At 35.3% G+C, this 14,565-nt stretch overlaps 1 protein-coding gene across 1 annotated transcript in view; it reads left to right on the top strand.

The window, feature by feature from the left end:
• PDE11A (phosphodiesterase 11A) overlaps positions 1-11,836 on the top strand; it is a 247,652-nt gene extending 235,816 nt beyond the window's left edge. The window contains exon 19 of the mRNA XM_072419100.1: positions 10,971-11,836. Within this exon, the coding sequence (XP_072275201.1) occupies positions 10,971-11,144 (174 nt within the window). The 3' untranslated portion in view covers positions 11,145-11,836. The remainder of the gene's footprint in view (positions 1-10,970) is intronic.
• Positions 11,837-14,565: the final 2,729 nt, after the last annotated feature.

Genomic DNA, 14,565 nt, shown 5'->3' with positions numbered 1-14,565 from the left:
TACATTATTGCAGTTTCCTCCAGTCATATTTAATTGGAAGAAAAAAAAATTCACAGAATGCTTGAAGTTCAGTCAAAGCAGGTATAATATTGGGCTATAGGATGCAGTTTTCAAACAAAAAGAGTTCTGTTCTGTATTGTTGAAACTTGTCTGCCAGTGGTAGGAAGGATAACCCCATATTGATATACAGTATCTTATCCATACAAATGTAATATTTTAGTAGTCAGCAAGTGTTAACACTATTGGTAGACTAACTGAAAGCTTTGAATTTTCGAACCAATGCATTTATACACATGTGGAATACCTATACCTCATTTATTATTTACACACATTATTCAAATTTTAATCATAATTTATTCAAAAGTACACAATTAAAACATAGTTAAAATAAAGCTGCACTTTCAAATGGGCAAACATTTCCAAACAACCACATATGGTTCACTTCAGTATTTGTTACATGTGTGGATATCTCTACTGTTAACCCTATTACATCTGTAACTCCCTTATGTTCTTGACGTGTTACTATTGACTTCATTGGAAGAACAATTTAGGGAGCCTTCATGTTTGACTTTTATTGTTTAGAAATGTCATTTCCAAAAAGCATTCATCAACTTGAAATTTTCAAATGTGATCATCCATAAAAACATGAAAAAAAAATGTTGTTGTGCCAGATCACCAAACTGACACACTCACACCTTTTATGCATCAAATAGTGTTCAAAAAAGGAGGAAATAATAATTTAAATTAAACTCATTGTGCTCTGAAGGAATTTATGTTGTCTAACCTCCTATAATAAGTATCAACATTATATACCCCCATTGCCAATTAGCCAGTGATTCATCATCTGCTCTTTTACCTCTTCCATCCTGATGTCCCAATCCAAACTAATTGAATACTTATTTTCATCACAAAGTATTAAAAAGGGGGATGTTGTACATTAATTTCTAACACTCCGTGTTAAATTTAAACAAGTATAATTTAAAGTTTTGCATTGTAATTATTAACTATCCACTATTAATTATCCACAAATCCTCCCCAGGAAGAAGTCTGTTGGTAAATCCATTGCACTCTGTGTGAGAGCAGCAGAAGTTGTGCTCTGTATAAGAGCAGTGGTCCCTCGTCAGTGGTCTAACACCCATGCCTGGTCATCATTACAGCACTGCAGTCAGTAAAGTCCATGCTCCCTATTGATTGCAGTGTTCTAACTTTGACTCTGCAGACATTTAAGACTGCTTCAGGCAGACTACTACTCTCACAGAGCCATGACCTAGATAAAATAAAACTTTCACAGACAACAAAACTAATAGAGTGGAACCAATCTGAAAAAGGATTTATTAGCTTATTTCTGAGTAGTTTTTGTAAGTTGACTTTTATACATTATTTCTTTTGCAGTCCCTGGTCCTGTTCGGCATACATTATATCATATTTTCAATATATTTATATTTATTTTTTCTGATCAACACATTAATATACTTTTAGAGCTGGATTTTAACTTTTCAGTATAAATCAGCCTCCAGGCAAAATGCTTATCATCCCTACTCCTCCATCCCACCGCTTCTATTTATTCTAATAGACTGTTTTGTTACCTTGTGAAAGATATACTTACCCTAATTCGCCATCCAGGTTTTGACAGCACTATTTCTGTGAAATTTGCTCCTGGTCTTTTGGTAAATTCATAAAGGACAGCTAACGCGAGATGCCAATGTCTAGAGGACAGTAACATGGACAATCCAAGTAGGACCCTGCAAGAAGTAAATAGAAGGCAAATATTTGGGCTGGTGCATTAGGAGACCATGGCTTTAGGTGTGTAACATTATCCTGGAGACACAGACAAGGCTAGAGCCAAGCATTTATTACCAGAAGTTGTAAGAACACAGATTTGGCCTCCTTATAAACAACCCTGTGCAAGGATACCTTCCTTTCCATTGGCTACATCTTTTTTGGTCATAATGTGGCTTTTAATATTGTGGTAATGTGTAAATTAACTTCTAAGAGAAGACCATTAATCCTGATGATGGTAAAAAAATGTGTGATTATTAATTATAAATAGGAAAGCTGCTTCTTTGCCTCTGGCTCTAATAGGAACATGCCTACTTTGTCTAGTAGTAAATCTAGCCTTCATTGTAACCTAAAACTATAGGTTGTTGAGGTTATTTGTATTCCCCATGGCATTAAATGTTATTTTGTATCCTCCATAAAGATTTTGTTTCTGCAATCTTTTTTTACTTATTACCTGGTCCAAAAATATGGATCTTCGTGTACAGATGTCTAAACACAGCATAGTCTAACCGCAAAAAAATATTTTATATAAAATGTTTTTATATTTTGTTTTTGCAGCTGCAGTTTTGTTTCCCATAGATATTGCTCTTTCAGTTATAATAATATTCTAATTGTAATTAAGATTATGTAAAAATACTTGAGATTTTAGTGCATGTGCTCTGTGCTCCTCAGAGCTTCATTTTGCTTAGTACAGGAATGAGCATCCAATAATTAATTAGGAGTTTACAACTTTTCGTACCCTTCCATGCATTTCATTGCAAAAGTTATAGCAGTGCCTGCTTTGTATGCAAAGCACATAGTCTGACTTCCTAAATCAAACTACTTTTATTGTGGAATAAAGTTCAGGAGGAGGCCACTACATTTCTGGGCACGACTTGTTAGAACAGCAGGACTGTGAATTAAACCACTGCAGATTCCTGCCTGGGACTTGCACTATGGAAGCTTAATCTCTCCTGAATAAATGGATGGCACACGTCAGACCCTTGAGTGCAATGCAAACTAATATATCAGTGTGGAGTTGTTGACAGACAGCCAGTTTTACAGATACTAGTCCAACTCTCAATATACAAATCTGTTACTAAACGGATGAACATAGAAAGCATTAACAGACTGCAGTAATGAGACTGGATTTTTTAAAGTGACTCTGATCAGAAAAAACATCCTGCTGCAGATATAACATTCAGGATCCTGCACATATATTTATCTGCCCCTAAAGCCATACAGTATGGCCAAGTACCAGGGCTTCTGACAAGCAAGCTTCAGCACCCCAAAATGTCTAAGCTCTGTTTCCACATATAACCCTGACAGAAACATGAAGTTTGTCTTGGTATGTGTATTCATCTCTATTTATCTGCACTTTATACTTTAAGTTGGATTGCCCCAAACACAACAAATGTGGTCAATGCACCTGCAATTCATCACTACAGCCAGGCCCTGGTATAAATGGACCCTTAAGGAATAAACTTTATATGATTATTATGATATATTCTGTACATTTTGGAATTGAAGGTATAAGCGTGTAATGCCCAATGGCTTGTCTTATCTCATGGGCACTCTGAAAGCATGCTTCCACTACCAGACAGGCTAATTTTAGCAAAGCAGCTTGGCCTGCCCTTGACTTTTAACTGAAGACTTGAGGAGCAGCATGAAATTATTGAGCTCTGCAGACTTCACTCTTCTCCTGTAAGCAAAATACACCATTACTAGTTGCATTTAAAATACATTGAGGGCAGATTTACACTAATAGAGTGTCATCACAACAGATGGTAACGCGTTTTGCACATTGGCGATGAAGTGCTATTCATTCGAAATGCCACCTGAACATACCCTGCCTGCAGATGTGCAATAAATCCCGGAGCAAGACGTGGCGATGTACTTATATACCTTTTGTCATGGTGTGCTGCCAAATGCTATGTTCACTTTATTTGATGGGTTTAACAGCCCATGTAAATAGCTGGGTTTTGCTAATATGATTTGTACTTACACACATACTGTAACACACAACAGTGGAGGGGATCAGCCCTTAATGATTTTAATGAAAAATTACATCAATAATTGGTATTTTTTAATATCCTTTAAAAGTTCAGTTTTAAGGCTTCTTGGGCTCTATTTAAAAAGCAGTGAATCTGACATTCCTTAAACATTCCCTGGTGGAGAATTAATTACTGCCATTAAAACACATCGACCCAAAAGATTCTCCACCAGAAAATGTTTTAATTTATAAATAGTGCCCTATGTGTTAGATTCATGAATACGCATGATTTTATAACAGGGGTATTGGACTTGCTTAAAACTGAACTCAAAATAGATATAAAAAATACATTTAAATGAGCTGTAACTGCAGATCTGTATTGTTCTAACTGCAGCTATAAGTAACTGCATTTGACTTTATATAAGCTTTTTATAATCCCCTTTATATCGCCATTCATAAAAAAAGAATGAGGGTCAGCTCTATTAGCTAGTCAGGCATTTTGCACCCCTTTGTGTTGATGAGGGGAGAGAAAACTAGCTTCATAGAATGAATTATTCATAGTCAGGTCAGACAAATCTATATAAGTGTTTCACCTGTGTTTTTTTTCCAATCTATTTCTTGGAGTTCAACTGTAATAACATAGGCAAAAAAGATATATAGTTACTTGCGATACCCAATAAAGAATTGTCCATTCTTCTGTTTCTCTGTTATCAATTATCATTAGTTCTGATGTAACATATTTTTCTTAAAAAGAATGTTGTCTGGTAGGCAGTAAGACTATACACTAGACACCTTGTGAACTAAAAGGTATATTTCATTAGGTAAATAAATGCTATAACCGTACAATATGTTTGGTATACCATCTAGTGTACAACAGTAATAACAATTAGTTCTTGCTATTAACTTGGAGTCTGGATCACGTGAATTAAAGGTTATTAAATACAGTACATGTACTGTATGTCTCTATCACATAAGTGGAGCTGGCAATATCCATTTTCTAATAATATCCAATAACAACAGCTGATCAATTCTATATATTTCTCACAGATACCATCACTCCTTAATTGCCATAGAATATCATTCCAAGTACAGGGCACAATCATTGTAAAATTATATGTTCAGGGCACCTCACACCTATAAAGTAGGAAATGAGACAGAATCTGTCAAATTAATAGCTCTTTAGGAGGTATATGCCATTCCCGTTTGTCAAGAATTCTTCCGTGCAGGACTGAGGATGCCTTTTAATTCAGCTGAAGGATAACTGGTAAAATTGTTTTCAATCATTATAGTTCAGGTTTCCCTGTTTGGGCAATACAGCGATGTGGGTTAGAACTGGTAATTAAAAATTTAAATTCATTCTAAACTATTCTGTGTAATGTGTACACACTAAACTATTCAGGATATTTTCATTTTTTGTTAAGAGATGTCTATAGCTGCTAATAGCAGTCCCTGTGTACTTATGCATTTGGCTGCTTCTGAATTGCGTTACTTCCTTCTACAATTGAATTTGCATGCAAATACATCCTATATCATCTCAGAAGGATAAAGCAGCTTCCGGAAGCAGCTCAAAGCAACCTGTGCCACCTGTGTCAACTTTCATGTACCTGCACCCCAGAAACCAAGATAAAAAGTCAAAAGCATGTGAATATAACTAAAATGCAAGTCAAAGCAACATAAAGGTATACTGCATTTGTTTGTGTGTTTTGGTGAAGCAAACCTATTCTTTGCCTATTCAACGTAAAGCACCAAAATTATTTTAACTTACATATTGTGACATCAATCACCACACTGTTACACAGGAAGAGTCCATAACCCTGTGTGAGCTCACCTGCAGCAGTTTGTTGTTGTTTTTTATAAAGTCTTTTGAAAATGTTTCCAATCTATTAGGGAAATAATACTACAACTAATAATAACAATAGTAAAAGTCAATACCTAACTTCTGAATGGGGTGAAAAAAAAAAAAATAATATGTCTCAATTCACTCATTAGACATTCTATGAAATGAAGTTATTGGCACTTGTGTGGAAAAGCCACAAAAACAAAAAAAGCGCAGAGTAATGAGATTCTGCCCGTGTTGGTTAATCCAACTTAAAAATAAATGAAAAAACAAGAAAATAAGTATCTGATTGGCTTAGCATTTACTAACTTCGTGACAGTATTAATTGTCTGCAGCTCAAAACGCAGTCTTTTGCTTAAGGAACCAGCTGACCATGTACAGTCTTTGCAACACAACCTCAGACTTTACTACAAGTATACATCTAGATCTCGATCTCTTTTCTACTCATAAAATACATCTTAGCCTTTTGCAGCCCTACAGTTAAACTACATCACCTGTGTTTCCAACTTGCACAGGTACCCATCAAAAATCCTAAACAGTTTATCCCAATGAGTAGCTATAGTATTGGTAAAGCTGAACTCCAGCCTTATTTTTAGTCTTGCACAATAATACAAGCTCCCCTTCTGTACAGAAGTTGCTTACTCAGCAGTTGTTTTCACAGCAAACGCTTCCCTTCTTCCTAGCTGTTCCTAATCTGCCCCTTTCATTCAGTGGCCACTACCCAGGATGGTCTATACACACACATGCAGCCTTCTAATAAATAGCCAAATTCTCCAAACTACCTTCCATTATTTTCTCATTTGCTGAAATTCTCCCAAGCCAGTCCACTGCTTGCATCAGGGCTGAAGGCTCATAAGAGGAGTACAGCGACAAGGTGCTTTGATATTTTCAGAAAGCTATGCAGAGAGCCCTTACGACCCTTCCTAATAACATCACTGGGTCCTAAATAATATATGTATTGAAAAAGAAAAGAATTTGGTTTAAAGAAATCATAAGCATGTTGACAAGGAGGAAAACAAAAAAATATATAGATTAAACTTCAGCTTTAAGCAGGATGGGAAAATTATAAAGACTGTAGTCACACAATGGTACAGTGGTATAGTACAGTGTTTTTCAATCAGGGTTCCTCCAGAGTTTTCTAGACGTTCTTTGGGCAATGAGCAATTTGTGACTCTCAGTTCACTTTATCTGACACCAATGATCTTTTTGGCTATCTGTGATATTTTTCCCGATGGCCAGCAATGTAAAAGGCATTCTTCTGCCTGACCACCACACTAATGTACAGTAAGTTGTTGCTATATAATTTATAGCAGGGGTTCCAGGAAGACCTGAAAGTTATTTCAAGGGGTTCCCCTGTGTTAACAAGGTCAAGAAACTCTGGAATGTGTATTTGTCAAAACACTGATCCATCTTTCTCTCCCTTTAATTCTTTTCCACATAACTCATCTCAAATTACCAACCTAAATCCAGACAATAGCAAAGACAAGCTTCTGAAGTCATGTTTAAATATATAAAACGTGATTTTACTAATGGATCACGTGACGATTTATACTGTAAAAATCTCACAATCCGATGACAGTACATAAGGCATGCCATTAAAAAGACAAATGGTACATCAATGTGTGTGCCACTCAACAAATAGCAAAATTGAATGTAAAACCAAGGGCTCAGGATGAGGTATTGGATAAAGGTGATTGGACCAAACTCAAATAAACTTAAATGGTTTTAGAAGTAAACTCTAGGATTAATTGAGATCCCAGGCAGGTGCTAGAAACGTAATTCACTAAATGATCAAGAACATGCCAAGGAAGAGAAAAATGTGTTGCTTTTCAGATAATTTCCCAGAAGCTTCATAAAAGAAAATTGATTACCGAAATTTAATAAGTGCACCAGAGTTAGAGAGGTAGTAATCAAATGAGTTTTTAATTAGATTTCAGGTACAAAAAGAGGGGTCATTTTAATTTGTGTATGTGGATTTAAAAAAAAAAAAACCTTTTAATTTGGTTAGCAAGTTATATATCCTTATCATTGGAATTAGAAAGTATTGAAAAATGAAAGCTCTCAGTCAGAATTTGCAGGAAATATTATTTTTATACATGCTGTTATTTAAATGAAAATTTTAACCTCGAAAGATTTTTTAAACAGAGCACAACAATCCAAAGAAATTATAAAACCTTCCTTTTGAACCCCTGGATCAGCCTTTCTGAGAAGTATACTAGTCGGTTGACCTTTGTAACATGCGGAAATCATTTTCAGATCTTAGGGAACCCCTGCTATAATTGCTACATTGCCCTTAGAAGTTCAAATTGTTCATTGCACAAGAACCCCCTATCTACCTCTACATGAACCCTGGTTGACAATCACTGCTCTGGATATTATTAAAAAATACTATTTATATTTAATTATAAAGCGACTCTGTTGCTAAGAATAAATTAACAAAAATGTGCCCCTTGCCAAAAACATAGTTTAGGTTGGTCTAAAATATGTATACTGCTTTTTAATAACTAATTTTAAAGAAAGCTTAGTACCTGAATGAAAAGCTGATCATCTGGTGTCGGTAGTTTTAGTCAAATACCTGAAACAAGCATGTAGATAACTGCAGGACAAGTTGTGAGGCAATTCGCTCATTACCCTTTGCACTTACCCTTTGCTCTTTCATAAAGGTTTATGTAGGGGTGTGATTCAAGGAACAGGGGAACTGGGCCAGAACAGACAGTTATTACCATTTCTAGAAGGGGATTGGTCATGGATGTGACTCTTCTTAGAGTAGTAAAACTTTCTAGAAAGCTCATATTCAAGTTAATTAAAAAATTTATAATTATTGGATCTCTCTTTCACTATTTAGTTTCCTAATGGTCTCTATATACCCCTGAATAAGTCTAGTTGGCGAAACGTGTCTGCACCAGTAGCCAATTTCATTGTATATATTATACCTAACTATTGAACTTTTTGTCATTAACATCAGATAGGAGAAATTTGATTAGCACTGTGTCCTACCAATCCCATTGGACACTATGAGGTGAGGACTACACATTTGTTTGAAATTGTAATAAATCGTTTGCTTCACTTATTGAAAATTACTTGTAAATATATTTTAGCCAAAACCCCTACTACTACTATTCTCTTTATTTCCTCTTAAGAGAAGTACTTAAAATGTGTATGATTCTTAACCCTTAATGACTGGGGCTAGACATCCCTGGCATAGGTACCCTGAAAGAACCAGGGATTAGCTTCAAAGAACAAGAGAATATAGCTGTAAATTGCTAAATAAAGGAATATAGCTGTAAATTGCTAAATAATAATATATATTCCTCTTTTAATTTCCTATTTAATTAAAAAAGAACTAAAGCTGTGTATTATAATAAACAGGGAACAAAGTCATAAAAATTGAATGGTGTTTCTCCTATATTTTAAACTTTTATGGTAGTTATTCAAAACAGAATTAGGCCCCCACATTTTTAAATATTGCAGGCAGGGAGGTTCTTTCTTCTGCAACAAAATAAACTTATATGCCTGTATGCAGTCTTCAGCAGAATGTACACTGAGAAGCACATGTGCAGCTCAGTGTATGTTCTCGGCAAACTTCACCACTGAAATAAAGAACTCCTGTGTACCTGTGCAGAAGTTAGAATATTGTAGCCTGTGCAATTAAAATGATCGGAGATCCAGAATCCAAAAAGTACGAGGTGAAGATGTCAGCAGCGAGGTAAAGTAACTATACTTCTGCTTTACATAAGTTAGTCTCAACACCTCTATGCCATTGTCCCCCTTAGTATTACTTTTCCATCACTAGATGTCCTTGGTATTTTACTGAGTATCAAATTGTAAGACTGGGGATATACTGTGAAAGCAAAACATCATGGACCCACCCCACCACCCTAAGTAGGCACCATCTTGGAGCCTCCATTAACAGTGAACAACACTGAAGTCAACACATAGGACCACTTTTGGCATCATTGAGAACTACCGAACTTATGGCTAAAGTCTGAGGAGGAAAGGGACGTTGCTCAACATGTCATCAGCCTAAATATTTTGGAAAAGGAAAGTATGATAAAAGTACAAATTACGCACAATGTGTCTTTTGAAGGTGGGGCGTTTAGTAGGGGAACCCAAAGTTGAGATTTCATGAATGAGTGCACCTAGCGAGCCCTAATTTCCCATTGAATACTTTTAAATGGGTGTTTATTAAATAACATAATGCATCAATTATTTGTATCTAGTACCATTCAGCAACCTAACTGCTCTCATTAGTTTGATACTTTTGTAGTATTGAAAGATGAATTCTGTCTGGTTGCCATTGGCTATTGACCAACATTGCTCTCACTGTGTATAGGTTATTAAATAAACCTGTTTATGTCTCCTAACTAATGACGTGCGTTCTTGTGTACATAGGTTCATATGTCCTCCTTTAGTAACAGAATAGTCTAGTTCAAGCTAAATATAGCTGCAGCTTGTCAGTGTAAATGATGCTTGTCATTCTGCCTTAAACAGCTATGTGTATACTTGTAGCATCTGTACAGTGCAACATTTTAGTGATTTTGGCTAACATCAGCTTTACGCTGTGCTGCTATTTAATGACAATTTATCAAGTCATTACTCCACCATTAATTAGGCTGTAATATGTTATTGAATGAACAATAAAAATTCCATCTGGGAAAATAAATGGGTACATTTTTTTTCTGTTCCTTGTGAATATTTCAGCACTTACTTTTGTATCTGTACCTATTTTTATATTTAAAAAAATCAATTTTGCTTTTAGGATTTCAGGGAATTATAAAAAAAATTGTAAAGGGTATGTTATAGAAAAAAGGAGGCAGGACTGGAACAGAACCTGGTATATGCATTTCTCAGTTTTTCTTTAACAGTTTAATAGGATTTGCTCAGTTATCATGCTGTCATAGGCACTGCTATACTTCCTAAAGTGAATAAAACGGCTACTTTTTTAGTATAACGATTTTTAATAATTTTTTAAATATATAAACGTATCAAATTTTTATTTTTTCAAATATACCAATTACACTTTACAAAAAAATGATCTGCTTTTTTTTTTAAAAAAAGTGATACATTCTAAATCTGGTTGTATTTTTATACCAATCCAACTGGATTCATTTCAACTTTTATTTTATTCCATTTCAATCACTTGTACATGTGACTGGTCCACAACTAAGCTAAATTTTTAGGGAAATTTCTTTTATAAAAAAAAAAACAGCGATAAAACACTTTAGTAAATTAAACCTAAAGCCTGTATCTATGACATTTATTTGCAAAGCACATTGGGCTGTACCCCATTCAACACACCACCAAAAAGTAGAGCATTGGCACAGAAAAATAGCAGAAAGCATCTCCACTTTGTTGATCCTTTGTATCTCTTTTATCTTCCAGTCTCTAGTGAAAATTAATGGGAAACTTAAGCCAATGCTGGACTCGGTGATCGTAAACCGTGCCAAATGGGAAGAGCTGCACCAAAAAAGACTGCCATCCCAAGAAAGCAATGCCTCCTTCCCCACACCAGCTTCCTCACCCCATCCACCTACAGAGTGTCCGCTGAAGACTTAAGCTTGCAAGTGAGCTGCTGCCACACTTGAAAATCTAACAAAAGGCTGTCATAAGCTTAGCTGTTCAATTAAGTTACCACAGCCATGCTTTTATTGGTGAAGAGATAATGCCCATGGCTTGGCTTTTGCCTACAGGCTCGAAGACTGAAGCTAGACGGGTGGACATTTGGCGTGAATGAAGTTCTTATTGAGAAGCCTTTAGGAAGGCTTCCAGTACAAGAGGAAACATGGCACTCATTTAAGCTTTGCAAACTTTTTAACTGTTGCTGCACGGTGGATAAACAGTGATAGGACTGGACTAAAATGAACGCCTCATCCATGCAGCACAGTGACTAAAAGACACAATATAAACATCCATTACTAAACTAATGCTAAGAAAATAAATAAGGCCTATTTTTTATTAGTGTTTTCATTTTCTCATGTACATACACAAAGGTAATTGTGCCTGCCTGATGTGATGGTTTTCTCACTACTATTGTTTTACATGCTTCATGTAAATTCACTTTTTGCATTTTTTCCACCTTGTCAATGAATGGAAATCTCCAATGGCAGCTTATTTCCAGATTGCCCAAAGAAAGAAAAACAAACTATGCAGAAGAAAAAAATCTTTATTATTTTAAAAAGATTAACTATGTTTTTGTTTTATTTTTGCACATTTTGTGTTTTAGATTGTTGTGCTTTTTTTTTTTTTTTTTTTTTCATTTTTTTTTTTTTTTTTTTTTTTTTTTTTTTTTTTTTTTTTTTGCTACACCACACCATTTATCTTAACCCAGTTCAATATATGTTTTAATTGTCTGCTTGTGTTTTGATCTTGTTTTATATAACTCTACACTGACATGCGACTGTTATTTGTCAGGTAAAAATCAATGATAATGGGTCAGAGTATTTCATACTAAAACTTTGACTACCTCCTTCTTCATGTTAGCTGTTTTCTTTTTTTGTCCCTATTTGTACATTTTGTGCTTCTGAATTAACATTGCCCTGTCAATAGTAGGTCAAGCATCACATTGATGTATATTTGGTGAACAAACCAAACCTTAAGCATGACAGGTCAAAACGGTCAAGTGTATTTAGATGAAAAGTTTATAACCCATGGGTCATGTTCCCCTCCTAATCATTGATCATTCTAATAGCTACATCCAGAGGTGACTGCTGTTAACACAAGCAGGTGATCCATTGCAGATATGCAAACCACATCACTTCCATTTAACAATAAAGCACAAATATGTTATTCTTCCTTATAATAAAAGGATGCAACATGAAGTTATTTTTATAAATATTTTACTACTAATGCTAAGAATAATTTTGGTAGTTTAAAGTGCTACCTTGCACATTAATGAATCCCCAAAGAAGCTATAAAACAATGTACAATATAGAGTTACAACAAAGGTTAAAGAATTGGATTCTGGAGGGAGACACATAACAGCTCACAAGTAATTTAATGTGAAAAATGTTCCATTTAAAAAAAGCCATATGGAATGGTTTAATAACTCACCCCTATTACCAGTAGAAGAACGATTGCTGTATGGTTTGAACATGGCAACAGGGACCTAGTTTAATATCCACCTACTTGGCCCTTCCTCCAGAAATCTGTTTGGTTACAAAATCAGAATTCTGCCCGAAGTCCATTTGGTGAAGTAGCTCTGTGGTTTAGTCCTCTACTATAGGGGAATTACAACTCACTTAATACCCTGAAATCAACATTCCCTACCTCCAGCATAACTGTGAGAGCCAAGCAAATGCTTCCCAACAAGCTTCCATTGTCATATGCTAAGTCCGCAATCCTTGTTCTTGCAGCAAATGTAAAATATATAATTCTGAACTATGGGGCATATATATATATATATCAGAATATTTTAGAATATTTCATCTTAATATACTGAGAATTTAGTATGGAACACTACCTGATGAGAATGATGTGGTAGCACTTAGGGACAAGTCCGGTAGCACCTCTGTGTATAATCCTAAAGGGTTCCTCCAAAAATAATTCCCTCTTACCCCCGCTATTGGTAAGCCTTAAATTTATCTGTTATCTAACACATCTGGTTCCCTTTTCTAAAGAGCATTTCACAAATCTACATGAAACCAGCATTATGGCATTATCACCCCATATTGGGTGGTCCATTGGAAAATGGAAGAACCATAATATTTAGCCTATAGAAGGTATTTAGCCTATCAGAGGTAAAGGAAGGTTCTCGAATGTGAACACAGCCAGTGGTAAAGGAATATAACCTACCTTTGCCTATTCAAAGCAAAAAAAAAAGATCCAGTCTTCTGTCACCTTCCACACAATTGGTACTTCCATTGGGTGTTATAGGGAATATATCCACAAAACACAACTACAATATGCATTTGGCTGGTCTAAAGGTTTGACAATAATCACGTTTCCAATGTTTTCTCTCTCCAGAAGCAGAGATCACTTTAACAACTTGCAGTGATAAGCTTTTTCATAGCAAAGTCCTTTTTTCCTGCAAAGATTGTTCTTGTCCTGTATTGTGCTTTCTCTATCTGTTTGTATCATAAATAATGATATTCACTGACAAACAAAAAAATGTGAGGATTAAAATATTACTTTTTACTAATATAAGATAATGCCTTGTGATAGTGTGCCCGATACATTAGCTAACCCTTACCCTATAAAATGCACTTACATGACAATGGATAAGAAGTTAGGAATACAGAGTGATATTGGAAGCGCTTGCTATGTTTTACTCTCAGCTCAGGTACATATGTGACTGTATAGGAAGGAAACATATGTCTGCCCTTTTTTACCATTAGAAATTTGTCCCTGCTTATGGCCTGAACAAATTATTTTTGTAGAGACTTTTAATCAAGTATTCTTAACAAAGCCACTTTTAGTAGTTACAAAAGACTGCAGCCAGCAGTGCCTACTAGTAGTTTATATAGATCATGAGTGCTAGTGTTGTAGTCACTTTTGCATTTATTCTTGGAATTTTGTTTTTTAAGGAACCCATTTCTTTTACTTAGATCCCACTAACATTATCATGTGGTATTCATACAGTCCATGCAGCTGTGACAGCCATATTGTAGGTGAGGCCTAAAAGGAACCAAAAGGCCTGGGTGTGGTAAATGTTAGGTACACATAGTTAAGGTAACCACAAAGCTACAAATCTTTTGCTGTCGTTGGTGATTTGTTTTTTTTTTTTGGCTGTCATTTGCCATTCTCCCAAATTAAAAAATAGGCATTAGATTAATTCCTGGTTGTCTAAAACACTTCGGTCTTCAGAAAAACACACAAAGAAAGCATCAGAAATTTTGTATCAATGGCCTAGTTACAGTAAACTGATGTAGAAGAAAATGTGTTTGGTTGTCAAAAGCAGTGGCACCTTATGGCTCCATGCGCTATTATTAAATAAAGGCTTTTGTGTTCTCCAGACAATCCAGGGCTGCACTCTTAAATT

This window comes from Pyxicephalus adspersus, chromosome 7 (genome assembly GCF_032062135.1).
Source record: "Pyxicephalus adspersus chromosome 7, UCB_Pads_2.0, whole genome shotgun sequence".
In the NCBI taxonomy this organism is placed as follows: Eukaryota; Metazoa; Chordata; class Amphibia; order Anura; family Pyxicephalidae; genus Pyxicephalus; species Pyxicephalus adspersus.
This window is presented reverse-complemented; position numbering and strand designations above follow the sequence as displayed.